The sequence below is a fragment of the Drosophila erecta genome, unplaced genomic scaffold (assembly GCF_003286155.1).
Source record: "Drosophila erecta strain 14021-0224.00,06,07 unplaced genomic scaffold, DereRS2 tig00000021-arrow-pilon, whole genome shotgun sequence".
NCBI classification, from domain to species: domain Eukaryota; kingdom Metazoa; phylum Arthropoda; class Insecta; order Diptera; family Drosophilidae; genus Drosophila; species Drosophila erecta.
The window spans coordinates 3,063,852-3,079,418 of record NW_020825198.1 but is presented as its reverse complement, the minus strand read 5'-3'; the positions used below and the strand labels follow the sequence as shown (position 1 = coordinate 3,079,418).

The window sequence follows — 15,567 nt, the reverse complement described above, 5'->3', positions numbered from 1 at the left end:
ATAAATGCCTGAAAAAGCGAAGAAACGGGATATAAGCAGCTAAAGAATATTCATGTGCCTCAATAAACCGAAAAGAAAAGATGTCCTTTTTGCGCCAGGCACTAAAGCGAGCAAAAAGGATAAAACTGGGGGGAGAAAATAAAGACAACCAAACAAAGGATGCGCAAACAGCAAACGTGCATTAAAAGTGTTCAGAGTCTGGGAGTCCTTGCTAGGGCCATACCCCGAAACTAACAATTAAAGAAGCGATTTGCTGGTAAGAAGGCATTTAAAGCGGCATTTATATTTATTCTGATATACAATGATATACATTTCCAACATAAAGACAATCGACGCAGTTCTCTGTTCCGATCCGTTGGATGCCAGGCCAAATAAATAAAATTGATTAGAAGCGGCAATGGCAGCGGCGGCATCGATGCTCCTTATCTGCTGGCAATTTCATTATTTTAATGCGCCGCACGACCATCAAAACTTATGGGCGGAGCAATCTGACTGACAGCACGGGACGCGGGACATCGGACATTCCAGTATTGATTGACCGGACTCCGCATCCTGTCAACGAAGCAGAGCGAAAAATAAAGCGTTCCCATGCTGTTATTTTCCAAAAACAGGACAGTACTCAGTATTTTATATTTAAAAAAAATCTTTGTGGAAATATATTATACGTATATTTTCCCAGTGACATACAGTTTTTTTTTCTTTTAGTGTACACATGCATTGTATTCAACTGCTCTGATGTGCTGCCCTGAAAATTAATCTATCTCAAAGCAGTACGCATTTTCGTCACTGCACACACGGCGATTTTATTCAACTTTGTGCCCTATTTCTGGTTGACGTTCTGCAGCAGCAGGAAGTACTGTCCACTTGTCCGGACCATCTGCGAATCAATCAAGTGGAACGGGCTGTAGGATTGGAGCCTTGGGGGTGGAGCTGCAGGACCTGTGCTACTCACCGCCATTAGAGTGGGCAAGGACATTTGCATGAACCAGGACACGTCCAGCCGGAATCCCCGGTTCGTGCGCATCAGCATCATGCGGATGAGGTGGCGGAACTCCCGGGACTCCCCGTACCATCGCACCTGGTAGAAGGCGTTGCCAATCTCCTCGCTCTGCAAAAGGGGGATTAGTCACGCAATTAGACATCAATCAGAGCGCGGATTCCCCCGTTACGTCACCCACAGCCGTCACAAATCTCTGGCCATTGTAGCAGTACACAACTATCTGGTAGCCGGCTGCCACCAGGTACATGGTCATCCGGATCATGGTGATGCTGCTGTTGTTGCCCTGCGAACGAAGGTTAAGTTCTCTTTGGGGCTTCCCGGAGATTAGGACCTCACCAATCCCACGCTCATCTGGAACAAAGCCAGGCCCCAGTTGAAAAGGCTGAGCAGGAACTGCGTGAAAGATATGTGCCGAAAGCAGTCGTTAACCTCAGCAGCAAAGCTGTAAATAGATTTCAATGGAATGCGCACTTTTCAGTTTCGTCACTTACTTCGCCACCCGCTGGTACTGATAAATACAGCATCGCAAGTACTCCACCCTGCGTTCTGGAGGAACTAAGTCAGATGTGGCTTGTTCTATCATCTGGTTGAGGGACTTCATTAGTCCCACGCTATGAAGGCACAGAACAATAAAGACTCCATCAAAGCTGACGGCACCTGATCAGAAATATCAATAGCTTATATACGGAGAAGAAATCCTCCGCTATATTGACTCACACATGCCGCAGATGTACAAGGAACAGGTTTCTAGATACATCTGTATGTGATAGTAGGGAAACTCTAGTCCCTTGTGCTCCCAGGCAGGATAAAGAGATGGCAAAGCTTAGTATGAATAAATTATTAATTGAAGTTTATAACATTTTGAATTGGTTGATAGTTGAATAAGTATATTTACGTAACATAATGTCGTAGGATCCTTTGGGAAGCGTGAAATAGCGATAGATGTTGATTACGAAGGAGTTGATGAAGTAGTTTAACGTAATGCAAATACAGCTATACAAATAGATAAGAAGTTGCCGGCGAGTGCTGGTCCAGTACCAATTCATCGTGGACTCAACCTGCTTGCGAATTATTTTGGCTACAGGTAGATCTGAAAGAATGGTATCTTTAGTGGGTTAATGCGCCTATCTGTAGCTCACCTGACATCCTTTCAAAAAGCTCACACTTTTGTAGTAGTTCGTGGCACCGTGCCTTTCGTAACAGATCGTACATATTTCTATGTGCAAACAGAAAGAACCACATCTTTGCTATCGATGCTAGGAACTGCAGGGCTGTGCCAGCGGTCTTAAGGATGAATAAACCATATTCGCATGATGATAATACGACTTCAAGAATATTTACGACCCACCTCACCAATGCGTGGAATATCATGAATATACCTCACTAGCATTTGCCAGTGACCATAGAGCGAGGCCAAGCTACTCAGGCTAAGCACAATTGTCCAGCTGAAAGGATGAGAAATACGATCTTTTAGGCCACCGTTCCCCAGACTCGATATACCCACATTCTGAGCACCTGTCCGCATCGGGAAGGATCCATCAGGTTGAAGCCCACCGTATAGGAGAGTCGGATCATCTCCCTGATGCTGCGGTAGTTGCGCCTCTTCAGCTCGGCCTCCTCTTCCGGTGAGTACATGTCGCCTAATCGAGGCCTATCTGTGTTAATCGCCCATTTATAGGGGCAATCGGGGGGGCGTGGCTCATCGGTTTAATTAGATAGTTCAAGCGCCCGAGGCAGGAAACCACGCCCCATTACGTGGTAAAACTTCCACTAAATAATTGAAATACTTTGCGCTGGCAGGCGAAGAAGGGTGAGTGATGTGATTCTCGACATGTCCTGTGGTTAATTAGCCCGACCAATAATTAGATCCACACCAAGTTCGGTCGTTATGGTATCCTGTGAAAGCTTAAAGGAATTTCTGGCCCTAAGCTCTTCATTTCTCTTGGTCAGAGAGGTTTCCCACTGAAAGCTGCAAGGTAGCAAGCTTAAAGCTGGAACACTGGGAAAATATTTGTGCCATGGTGGTGAAATAGAATAAATATGCTTATGTAAAATATTTTCATAAGCGTGGGATGTATACAATATGTAAAATTGTCTTTATTTTCCTTAATTCCTTGAGTGGTACCTTGCAGGTACTTTCGGCTTTCGCATCCCTAATCTCCGAATGTGATAAGAAAGGCGCCCCAGATTTGCAAACATCTCTCTGAATAGTAAGAGATAAGAGCAGTTTTCTGAGAACACTTATATTATTAAGTGCCCAAGATAAATATTTGGTATTTGGCAATAGAGTCTGCTAGTCTATATATTTTCAACATCGTTTGGGTCTGTTGGTCCCCTTAGTTATAATCCCCCTTCATTGTTTAAATGATTCAGTTGCATTAAAGCCGTGCAGTGGAAAACATCTTCGGGAAGAAATGGTTGACTTAAGTATTTTAAATTTAAACGACGATTGTCTTCACCACATTTTTAAGTATCTAAGCCTCAAGGATCTCGTAAATTTAGCGGAAACCCTTACAAGATTTCGACAGATTCTGTTGGATAGACCGCCAACCTTTTACCCAGTACATCATGGAAACGACCCCGATGGTGAGAAACCAGTATTGTATTACTCCACGGTTGCCACCAAGCTATTCAGAATCGTAAAAAGTAACGTAAAAACTCTGCGAGTTTTCCAAGGTCATACTTTAGAAAATAAAGTCAAGGACTTTAGAATTCTCACACAAGGAAGGAATAAAATTGATTTGAGGTATTGCCTCGGAGAAATATACAGACTTGAGGATATGTTTCGATTTTCGTCTTGCTGTAAGAGCTAATAACTTATATATACGATGATATCATTATTATATGAACTTTTGTTCTTAGCTCATGACTATTTGAGTGTAAACGTCCCATCTTGTATTTGTTACCTTGAGGACTTTTTTCAACTTATTCCCGATGTGCGCGAGCTTCGACTTACTGGATTCGCCAAGTGTTCCGATTGTGTTAAAACAATCTTGAAATGCTTTCCCAAAATGGAAGACCTATGGATTCGGGGAACTTGCCTTAGACTTCGATCTGATTATGAGCTGATATCGCAGATGGTATCTTTGAGGAAACTGTCGATAAATGTTGGTGGACCCAATTGTCTAGAGCCTTTGACCAATTTAACTGAACTCCGATCGCTTTATGTGGAGAATATCTTCAGCTACATATCTCCAATGGAAATCATAGAAATCATAAAAAAGTGTAAGAAGTTGCAATTCCTATCCTGCTACTACATAAATCACGGAGAACAGCCACACGATTCCATTGCAAATCTCTTTAGGAGTATTATATCGGTTCGAGATCCTAGCCAACAAAACCCCCTTCAATTGCACACATATTTGAATCCACCTTTGTCTGAAGAAAATGTAGGTGCCCTCAATGTTCTTTTATGATATCAAAAAGGTTTTTGTGTTTTTATTTTAGAGACAACTAATCGATGGAGCCTACTTCGAATATCGCCGGCAGACTTGAGACCCCATATTCTACTTCTCTTCAGTTCCGAAAGAACTTAAACTGCAAATGCTCACCATTCCTTTATCATCACTGAAATAAGGACAACTTTGAAGTGTTACTCAATGATTTATATATTTTCATGACTTTTCGCTCATATAGATTTGAATACGCTTTAATAAATTTGTATGCTTGTCAACGATTTCCGTTATTCAATTTAGCTGATTTACAATCGTCGCCGCCATCAGACTACATTAAAATGTATGTATCGTTAGGTAAATAATTTAAATATTAATAACATGTTGCTTTTGCACGTGTATTTGCTCTGCTCTTCATTTACTTAGTATATCTCGTTAGTTTGAATTCAAGTTCAATTCGTTTGCTGCTGGCGTAAATGGTTTACAAAATAATATAACAGAAACTTCGATTTAGGGGCTTGTATATGAAATAAATATTTACAAAAGTTACAATTAATATTATGCAGTGGCGGAATGTGGCCGGTGCTCACCAAAAAACCGTGTAGATAATCCTAAATGAATTGCTTACAAAATTTGTGGATGCCTCAAGCATTTGTTAATACGTACACATATTTCTAAAAATGTTTAACTATATTACCTCGAGTTCTTGGCTTTAACATTAGTTATCGAATAAGGTTTTTGCATTGGTTTTATCTTTTTTGCTTAGTTCTGTTGTGTCAATGCTTGTGTTCTTATCAATTCGAAAAGCGGACGTTGAGACATCTTATTATCGTCTCGTAATAAAATTTGTGTAGTTTTCTTACAGTGTGGTGTTTGTTCGTTTGTGGCTTTGGGTGTGTTCGCATGTGGTGTATCTGTGAGAGGTGTTAGGTATGGGTGAGTGGTGAGTGGTGAGTGGTGAGTGAGTGAGTGTGTGAGTTCGTATTCCCTTTACTGATATGTTTCTAAGAGGCTAACTCGCATCCTGGCTCATCGCTGGCCGAGCAGAGGCAACTAAACAGGACAAACGCAAGCCAGTTGGACAGATCGGTCGGGATAACCCATGGAGGATATGGAAACCTGCCAAATCGGTATACTAGAACACCTAAGCCGAAACACTCTCGCACGCATACACTTAATGGAATGTGGAAAAACAACTTGGGTTGCAATAATTGACTAACACGCTCCTCGAACGGGGAAAGTCCCTTGGCGAGGCTTCCAATTTTATTGCTTACGTATTCGGAGAACGGACTAGGGAACTAAACATCAAGTCAACTATCTAACTAACTCAACTAACTAACATACATAACGCACACACGCTTCATAACTAACTAACAGTATGTGGGTTGGTACAATGCGATCCCGTGTTTTTCGATAGATGTGCCACATAGATGGCAACGCAACCACATACCCTGGAAAGGCATTATCTCACCCACATAACAGATAACAACATCTACATCCAAGCAATATTGCATTTTCCCAACCAACCTCAATCTCTACTTTATAGGTGGCAACTCAGATTATATCAGGGGACTAAGCCAAGCCAAGCTCTATCGATAAGCCCTAAGCTCTACACACACGCACAAGTACTTATAGATATAGAAACGAACCAACGATTTTCAACTACTTTTGACATAATGAATTTGAACGATACGCGTACGAACGATTTACATACAGATATATGCATGGCCATGCGGATCTAATTTGTATCTAATGGGATGTCCGGGGGTGTCGCATCCCCTCCTCCTCTGTAACCCCTCAAGCCTCCGATCTGCGGGGATTAGAGCGTGGTTTGAAAAATAGTTGGAGCTATATTTATATATCGCTTAGTTTGTATATATAATGTGTAAATATGCGAACTGCAATTGCGATGCGTGTATATTCTATATTGTATATACTTATAAGTTGCATTCAAAATATGAATATTTCGGTTTCATTTGTTGCTATTTAGGCTTTATGGTGACTTCGTCTATATACTTTCGGTTAGCTGTGTCTCGAAGGCGGTAAATAAAGTTTGCTCTGTACACGAGTGGATTGGGCTCTGCTATATACAGGGTAGCTTCACGTTCATAGTTACTCGATCTATCGTATGGTATTAATAATATTTTTGCTGTTTTGCTGTTTGTACGACATGCGCGGCTCCGCAACACTTACATTGCAGTTCGGGTTGCTCTGTTTTCTGTTTTCTTTTCTAGTTGTAAAAATACGCAGATCGAATTCCGGGGATCTGCTAGGGATCGTCCCACCATCTCTAGACTAGGATACTGTTCATTGCTTTTATATAATTCACATTCCATGTTTGCTAACTTTGCTATCACTTTGAGTTTTCCCTTTGTATGCTTTGTGTGTGTGAGTGTGTGTTGTGTGGTGTGAGGATTTCCCGTGGAAAAGGGTTTCTTTTTTACATCTTCTGGGTGTCGGTTTGTGTGTGGGTCCCTAATTGCTACGTGCCCTCGTTCCCCGCCCTCTTCGCCTCCTCGGCGTCGCCTCCTTGGAGAAGAGCCCTCTGCTCGTCGTTGGCCTCTGCCTCTCCCTCCTCCTCACGATCCTCCTGGCCAGGTGGCACTGCAGCTTGGCTTGGAGGAGCAGTCGGGGCATCTTCGCCAGCGCGATGGCTCACTGGCGATGTAAAGGTCGTCTCCGAGTCTGTGTGGCAAGATGGGTTAGATTAGTGGGTTGATTATACAGATATGTCAGCGCACAACCGATTACACAGGATGAGTGAGTAAGAGGCCTAACTCATTTTATGAGGAAATATTACTTTGATTTAAAACTTATATGTATTGAAGATTTTGCGACCATAAAATGGGTTAGTTCTTATCGAGGTGCTAAACAGGAAGCGGCATGTGGGTGATTTTGTGTGAGGCGTGTGAGTGTGAAGTGTGTGAGCTCAAGTTCTAAAGCTGTTCACATCGATATCGCGCTCGGATGTGGATAATCCCAGCTGGGTGCTAAACGAATCTGGACAATCCAACGGGTGAGTTTGGTGCGGCACGGTAGCGATCGATGCGGATCGCCAATGGTAAGCACTATAGATCGGATCGGTAATACTAACAGGTCGCCCGCCCGAAGGCCTCCGTTCTCCGGGGAGATCTAGTGTGTCAGTGTCTGTTTCTGTGGGTTCATGGGTCATGCGGTGGTCATGCGGATGTGGGTGGCGATGGGTGGAGTTCGGGAGTTCGGAGTTCAGAAGCCGGCATCGAAGACGGTGACTGACAGCCAGCCAGCAAGCGGGGGAGACGGGAGAGATAAAAAGACGATTGTAGATGATATTTTGGTTTCGTCCTGGCCGAAAGAAGCCCCAGGACGCACTTACAGGATGAGACAGAGAGAAGAAAGAGGGGGCGAAAGAGACAAAGATGGAAGAAGGCCAGCCGACAGTGATGGAATGTATACCCCATCATCCTAAAGGTTAATATTCAATGTATAATGCTAGGCCAGATATTATGGCGCATCCTTCATCACTGGCAGCTGGCCACCTAGTTCCACCACCACCTACCCAGACTGCTGTCCCTGGTCTGCTGGCCATCCGCCGATCCTGCGGATGCGGACGTGGAAGGAGGTCCTCGCGAGAGCAGCGGCTTCACCTGGCGCAGCGCCTGCTCCTCGGGATAGCGAGGGGTCTGGAACTTTGTGGGCTTCGATTGCAAGGTCGCTGGTCCTGAGCGCTGGTGCATTAGGGTGCGGTGCCTGAGGGGTGGTGGGGATATAGACTTAGCTAAAACTGAATGAGGTAATTTATTCGGTGAGTAATCGCTGCCGGATTCGCCCTGTAAGCGCAAGACAATTAGTATTTGAATTCAATATATTACTTGTATTAGGATATTTTACCATAACGGTGCCGTTGTCGGAGACGCCGGAGCCGGACATGTTGTCCGCCAGGAGACGCTCACTTTCCGGATCGGACAGGACGCGCGAGATATCAGACTTGTTTTTCAGGATCGACTTGGAGCGCCGATGGTGCTCCAGATTGGGCGAGGCGTCAATCGAGTCTATCGATGAGGAATGCTTGCTCTCGAACTTGGCTGTGGGTAGAGTTTTGATTAGTTCGATCAATCATCAGCTAATATATTGCTTTGTTGAAATTTTTAGGGAAAATACCCACCTTTGGCGCCCACATTCTGTATGCCAAACAAATGCTGGTTGATCAGTTTGGTGGCAGTGGCTAAGCTCTTGCCCGGCATGAATACCGAGCGCTTCTTCTTGGGTCCTTGACCGCCGAATCCGCCGGAACCGCTGGATCCGCTGGCCGCCGGACTGCCGGAACATCCGGCCAGTTCTCCCTCCCTTCGAGCCCCCGTCTCGTCGTCCAGCTTGGTGTCCTCGAAGCGGGCACGGAGGCGCATGCCCCCCAGGACACTGCTTCCAAGGACGCCGGCCGCTCCACTTGGTCGCATGGCGGTGAAGCTCTGCTGGAACCGCGTCTTCCGATGCTTTGGCACTGAGTTCTCGTTCAAGCTGACCCGACTTCCCCGCTCCTGGACATCAAAGCTCTGGTAGACGTCGTCCAGGGGACTCAAGCCGCCGGCTCCTCCGCCTCCGGCGGCCAAGTTCCTGAGGGCCGTATCTCCCGAGGCACTCTTCTTCACCTGGGCACGCAGTCCACCCGATGAATTGGTGCTTGGCAGGCCCACAATGAAGCCAGTGGAGCTGCTGATACCCTGGTGCTGCTCCCTTTCCAGGGGATTTATGTACAGGTTATCCATGTCGATGTCCAGCGCGCAGGCCTCGTCATTGAAGTCCGCCGTGAGGTCTCCTTGGGACAGGAAGGGATGCGTCTGGCAGCTGGCATAGGTGTCCGAGCTATCCACGCTGGCCAGGTCGGCATTGTTGTTATTGCTGCCATTGTAGTTGCCGCCGAAGAGGAGCGTCCCATTGGCACCGCCGCCCACTGTGGTGGTGTTGAAGTTGTTGTTGTAGTTGTGGTTGAAGTTGGACGAACTGCAGATGGTGGCCCCGTATCTGAGGGACATATCTAGGGGCAGGGCAATGGTGGTGGACGTGGTGGTGCCATATGACGACGATGTGGACGAGGACTGCGAAATGGCGGGCAAAAGGACGGCGGCGCAGGACGATGGGGGCAGTGGCGGTGGCGGGGGCAGGGCCAGGAGCGGACCGTGGAGCGGCGGTAGTGGGGCTGGCAGAGGTGAGAGGAGCCCATAGGCACCTGTTTGACGACCCGCTGCCGCCAGGCGCATCTCCAGACAGATCGGCTTGTGGAAGTCGGAGGTGGGCAGTGAGATCACGCCCTCCGCGTCGGTGAATTCCTTGAAGTCCTGCAACGAGTGGGGGTTCGGGATGGGGATACAGTGTCAGATAAAGTCGCCTAAGCAAACTGGAGGCCCGAGATATAACAGATATGGTAGAGTTGGATTTATAGCCACCAACTAATCTTTACAATAGCTGATGTGCATGCAACATGTATTATGGCATTTATGTTAAGTGAATCTTAAGTGAAACTCTGCCACATCTGTTTTATCTCTCTATGAAGTATCACGGGGCCATAATTTCATACATTATTTGCGTGTTTTGGGATGTTTTCTGGCTGCTTGTTAGTGTCTGATTTAGTTTGGTGTACCTGTTGTCTGGAGTTAGGTTTTTATTGTGTGCGAATTATTTCCTTATTATTTCGCTTGAGTAACAAAAATTAACATGCAACTAGGAGGCGCCAAGTAAAACTCAAACGTGCAGCGCTATTTATTGTTAACACTCAGTAATATTTAATAAATGAAAACGAAGGCGGTGCGAGTTCTCAACTTGCTATTCGAGGCGGAGAAAGTGGGATTACTTTATTAAATAATTAAATATCGATAATAAAGAAAACTTATTAGAAGTGCTTAATTAAGTAGAAATAAATGGATCATTTTAAATCGAAAGATAAGTTGGTTTTCATACAAAAAGTTTGTGACTTAGATGTTTCTTGCTATGTTTTCGGATCTGATGGATCCCCAAGTTGAGCAAACGCACGAAGTTCAATCTTTCAGTACTCAGACGTGAGAACGTCCTACTTACCAAACCGCTGGAGTTGTCTTCGAAGTGGTTCCATACTCGAACGTTAAATATAGTTAAGTACTCTTAGCGAGTTAGTTACCGAAACCAAAAGGGAAAATTTCTAGGCGAGCAATACGGAAACAATCAGAAGAGATAGTGGAGTGCCAGAAAGTCGAGTGCGAATAGATAGAGTTGTTCAACAGAAATGAATTCGTTTGTTTGTATTTTTATTTGCATAATTTGTTCATTCTGTTTGTGGTTGTTTCTTTGAATTGTTTTTGATGAGTGATAACAGAGAAATAAACGACTAATAATCAAGAGAGCTATAACATCGGTAGCTCCAGTAACTAAACAATTGTATATTTGGATTTCATAGTTATGTACGAGTATACTCGTTGTTTTGCTGGTATCTGGTTTTCTGGTATTTGGCGTTTGCAAGTTGCAGCTACTATAATTAGGGCTTAGGCCATTTTGCTAGGATATAAATATTTAGGTATTAGGCTAGTTGTAATTACGTGCTTAGTGTAAATGAAAATAATCGATTTAAACTTTCGTCAAGCCCTCAAGCTTCGGTCACTTGGTACAGAGTTAAATTAAATATAAATTAAATTAAATAATAACACATGCTGCTTTGTTTTGCTTTGCTCTCCACTCCTGGTTGCGTTTCTAGATGGTAGATTAGGCTTTAGTTAATTTAATTAAATTCTTAGAATTCGCTATGTCTTTCTTTAGCTTTCACGTCACGCCAGGCCCGTTGATAATATAAACAGTTTAACAGTATAATCATAGCAGTAATAATAACATTTAGTTGTAATTTGTTCTTGGTAGTTTAAAGCTAGTTAACGTCTAATCGCAATTCGCAGTGCCGGTCACGCATTCGATGCGCCCGGCATACTAAGTACTCTCGATTTCTCGATTCTATATCGAACTCGTCGGGATCTTGAGAATCTGGCTAAACGCTATTCGCGCGCAATGGAATACACTCGCCATGGCATCCCGGCAAACCCTTTAAGAAAAGAAACGAAAAAGAAACAAGGTCAACATAAAATTTCCATTTCCAATCCAATTCCAATCTCACAGGAAGCCAAAACAGAACCAAACGGAAATCAAAAGTGAAATGAAAAAACAGAACGTGAAACAAAACGATCGTAAGGATGGGACAACACTTTGTATTTCCAGGGTGTTACCATCTCGGGTGCTACCATGCTGCCTCACAGATAGTATATATCGATCGTGCCCTCCTCGAGCATCCGCTTGAGGGCCATATAGTTCTTAGGCGAGGGCGGAGGTCGGGCCAGCCGCTTGATGCTATACTCCTTGTCGTGGAACACACAAATGCGATCCTGCAACAACGTTCGGTTGGTATCGTAATCGCTGCTCTACCAATCCAACTACTTCGGGTCGAGTACGGGGTCGCCTATTGTTTAGCAGGACCTATGCGAGAAGCTCAGGGCTCTACTGATTTTCAGACGTCAGTGCCACAGAAACGTATCAATACTTTACAATTTCTAAATAGTAACTAAAAAAGGAGATGTATACGCAACTGAAATGGGATTTCTGTGACACTCCTGAATTGAAAGTCTTGTCTGGGTTGGAGTTCAATGCGCTGGGTTAACAAGTTCACAGTCTGCCAATGGCGTTTATGCGGCGCTATATACAGGCTGGGCATGATGTTAGTTCGGTTTAGTGGAGATTAGTCGGTAAAGTAAACGCAAACAAAGAGCAATGATAAGGATAATCGGGTGCAGACATGCGACTAAACACAGAGCACAGTACACGGAAAAGCGGCTCGAACATTGCAAACGGGAACATTGGGTGGTGGGTCACAGCTACGTTTTGGGCTTGGGGTTGGATTCTGTGGGACCCAAACCCCCCGTTACCTTGGTCGTGCAGAAACAGCACTCGAATTCCACGGGCACGTCCTGCTCCAGGTTGTCCATCCGCTGGTTCTGCAGGTTCTCCAGGGCCACCTGGCGACGCAGCTCGGCCACTTCCTATAAATAGTTGGGTGTGGGGATGGTGGCACCACGTGAGTGTTTCGTTTCGCTTCGCTCGTTAACAGTTCGCATATATATAAATCTAGGCTTATGTACAGAAGGATCGCCGAATGCAGGGCATGCCGCATGCGTAGTAACTCTCGGGGTTAGAAGTAGTTAGGTATTTGGAAAAGAGGTTAGCAAGAAAAGGGTATAACAGGCCGGTTTGCATGCGGCTCAAGCTGTGTGAGGGTGTAGGTGTTGCCAGCTAGTGGTGGTGTTTGTGGCTATAGGTATGCTACGGAGCTGATCCTATCATTGCACACTAAAAATATCTACAAATATAATAATATTGCTTACGTTTAAAACTATTTCTTCAGCTAAACTTCACACGAAACGTATGCCAACACAGTAGGTGAACATTTGATTGCCATACACCCCTTGATTTATTCCTGGTGAAAACTTAATAATATCCTATGTAAAAGTTACTGATTGGTTGGTAATTATATCCAACTCAATGGTTGCTGTAGCAGACTCAAACTGGTCTAAATGTGCTCTAAATGCGCCTAAGCAATCTGCAGTGGATCGGTGAGTGCAAACCCTTCTGGGACATTTTCAGGCATTTAATGCGATGTACCAGCAGTTCAACTGTCCATAATTATCTGCGCAATCGGCATAGAAGCTCAACCAAGCGGTATGCAGAGTCGCGAAAAGACGCATTTCTTTCAGAACGGAGATTTCGAGGGAAATGCCTGTGTAAATACTTATGGAAAGCAGAGAGTGGAGCGTTCAAATCCTGAAGGCCTGCTGGATGCCGATCCAATTGGTGCGTAGACTAATGTTAAGTACAGGAGAACCTTCTAAGTCCTGGCACCGCTAATCTCCTTAGCTTCTGGCACGGGCTTTCAGCCATCGGATGAAAACGTGATGAACACCGGCCAAATGGGCCCCAATCTCGCTGCCCAGAGCCTATCCCCAGCTGTCCCTGTATCCCCCCTTTCCGACTTCTACCAATCAAACTGGCAGCAGCAACCGCAGCAAGTCGAGTTGCAGAACATGCAGCTGCAGCAGCAGCAGCAGCAGCAGCAGCCGAACGGATGTGGCTTAAGCAGGATCAGCCAGGGAACACCCAATGCCTACTACGAGCAGGATGAGACTGAGCAGAGGCGCCAGGAGCTGCGCAATCTCGTCCAGCATCTGTACGTGGCCCAGGCGAGGGTCCAACTGGAGGCCACCGAGATCAGGAAGGCTCAGTCGGTGGCCTCAGCTGCGCAGTCGCAGCTCGAGGAGTCGGCCAACCATGTGCGCAGCATCACCGCCTCATTGCACACGGCCCAGCAGGAAGTGGCTGCCTCGGCAATTCGGGCTCAGATCGCCCAGCTCCAGCTGGCGGCCCATGATCAGCTGCTGTTCGCCGCTCGCCAGGATGTGGACGCGCTGTCCTCGCAAATGGTGGGTCTCCAGGCGGCGGAGGGCATCGTTCAGCCGAAACTCACAGTGGATCTCCATGCTCTTCTGGACAAGCTGAAGCAGCCACTGCAGCATTATGATCGACCCACAGCCGTACCCATTATTGCACCCAGTCTGCCGGGAACGGCGAGTCATCAGCAACAGATGCTCTTGCAGCAGCAGCAGCAGATGGGTCAGGTTCAAGGTCAAGAGCAGGGCCAAGGACAGACCCAAAACCAGGGTCCGGCACCTGCGAATCCCTCAAATGGAGCTACTCCCAACGATTTCATCAGCTTGCCTAGGGTTCATCACTATGCCAACTTTGATTACACTTAGCTGCAGTTAAATATTCATAAGTATTATTTTTCTATATTTTTATAAGCTTCTTTTAGCATTACTTCTTTCCATAAAATCATATATTTCATTTAAATCATCATGTGATTTTCGTTGCTAACTACTCCCATTGCTGTGTGGTTTTTTGTCTGATTAATATATATAATTATCAGTAATGTCGATTGATATTGCATTGTGGTTGTGATGAAACGTGAGTGTATGGTTTAGAGAAGGAATCTTCTTTAGCAAAAATGTATAAATTGTACAAAATCAATTCGCATTTCATCAGATGAGTTCTTCTTTTCGAGATTATGAAGTTAGCAGAGCAAAAATATTGGCTTACAGACTGGAAAAATGTTAAAGGCAGGACCACAATTATTAGTTCTAAAACTATATATTCTTAAAAGCAAAATCCTTATTAAAAAAATAGTATCTACAATTTACACATAAAACACTCTTTTTCTAATAAAAAAATTATGGGTTTGAAGGATATTTATATCTGATAAATATTTCCAAGCTGGAATATAGAACCAAAATTCATTCCTGGTCTCTTGTAAATTAACCAGTACCCATAACATATGAACTGATACCGAAACAAAAAGTATTAATTCAGATTTGAGTTGAATATCTTATAATTTGGATATTATAACAAAATAATATGCTTAAAACTCATCGGTTCTATGCAGCTTTTATTATTTATTCGATCAGATAGGCATTCAGTACGATTTGGAAAATCCATAAATGCAATTGCACGTTCGCCCAAAAAAATAAATTTTTGTAGCATTGATTCAGCCACTTAAAAGAAGACAATCAATCTGCAAATCCATTCAAAATATTAAAATATATAGCTGTGGCACAAATGCATTCGAGTTGAGTAGAGTAGAGTATTAGAGTAGGTTGAGTTCTTTGTGTATACTTTGAATGTACCTCCTTACTGCGTCCCCGTAAAATCTAAAAGTTGAAATGTGTGAATGTTGTTAAAGTACTTGATTTTCTCCTCAAGAGTCTTAAGTTTTTTTTTAATCGTTTGTTATTTTTCTGGTTATATTTTTGTGGTGGTTGGAATTTGTTTGAATAAACTCAAGAGAGAACGTGAAGCTAAACAGACTAGGGATACTAAAACTACAAAAAGAGGCAGCCAATGGGGGAAACTCAGGAATACTTAACCAAAGGACACCAAAGTTTGTGGTATTCAAGAGCTGAAACTCAAAACGAATTTACCCGACTAACAGTTGGCAAATGAGGAGGAACCAAACGTGAGTAATAATTGGGATATAATTAGAATTATTATTTGAATATATTTCGATCCAGTTCAACGGCTTCACATTTACTAATACATAGGATTACGATTTAGGAACTTTGAAAACATTAAGATATTCAAGAAATA

The 15,567-nt window shown here is 44.2% G+C and overlaps 4 protein-coding genes across 13 annotated transcripts in view; 2 read left to right on the top strand and 2 right to left on the bottom strand.

Annotated features, from left to right (window-relative positions):
• Positions 1–662: 662 nt before the first annotated feature.
• On the bottom strand, positions 663–2,841 carry LOC6546365 (odorant receptor 63a). Its single transcript, XM_001971290.3, has 10 exons — positions 2,505–2,841; positions 2,349–2,445; positions 2,140–2,284; positions 1,896–2,090; positions 1,718–1,822; positions 1,492–1,657; positions 1,337–1,442; positions 1,179–1,283; positions 953–1,108; positions 663–877 (listed from the first exon to the last, which is right to left on the bottom strand). The coding sequence occupies exons 1-10, from the start codon at positions 2,633–2,635 to the stop codon at positions 821–823; spliced, it is 1,263 nt and encodes a 420-aa protein (XP_001971326.1). The 5' UTR covers positions 2,636–2,841; the 3' UTR covers positions 663–820.
• A 466-nt stretch (positions 2,842–3,307) lies between these two features.
• LOC6546364 lies at positions 3,308–4,673 on the top strand. Of its 3 annotated transcripts, XM_026977862.1 has the most exons (3): positions 3,308–3,802; positions 3,863–4,225; positions 4,448–4,673. In XM_026977862.1, coding segments are annotated over exons 1-3 (753 nt in total). In that variant the 5' UTR covers positions 3,308–3,414; the 3' UTR covers positions 4,450–4,673. The 3 variants fall into 3 exon arrangements, with proteins under 3 accessions (XP_026833663.1, XP_026833664.1, XP_026833662.1); XM_026977863.1 differs by lacking the exon at positions 3,863–4,225 and having other exon boundaries at positions 3,333–3,586; XM_026977861.1 differs by lacking the exon at positions 3,863–4,225 and having other exon boundaries at positions 3,333–3,646.
• An 81-nt stretch (positions 4,674–4,754) lies between these two features.
• LOC6546377 (potassium voltage-gated channel protein Shab) overlaps positions 4,755–15,567 on the bottom strand; it is a 56,711-nt gene continuing 45,898 nt past the window's right edge. For 2 of the 8 annotated variants that reach the window (XM_015158172.2, XM_015158183.2), the window contains 5 exons: positions 12,303–12,416; positions 8,537–9,707; positions 8,263–8,456; positions 7,931–8,201; positions 4,755–7,077 (listed from right to left, as the gene is read on the bottom strand). In XM_015158172.2, coding sequence (XP_015013658.1) covers positions 6,875–7,077; positions 7,931–8,201; positions 8,263–8,456; positions 8,537–9,707; positions 12,303–12,416 — 1,953 coding nt within the window. In that variant the 3' untranslated portion in view covers positions 4,755–6,874. The other 6 variants (XM_001971286.3, XM_026977860.1, XM_026977858.1 and 3 more) reach the window with 5 other exon arrangements.
• Positions 10,611–15,525, top strand: LOC6546378 (zinc finger protein 853). Its single transcript, XM_001971287.3, has 4 exons — positions 10,611–10,639; positions 12,779–12,986; positions 13,042–13,224; positions 13,288–15,525. Exons 2-4 carry the CDS (start codon positions 12,959–12,961, stop codon positions 14,181–14,183), a joined length of 1,107 nt encoding a protein of 368 aa, XP_001971323.2. The 5' UTR covers positions 10,611–10,639; positions 12,779–12,958; the 3' UTR covers positions 14,184–15,525.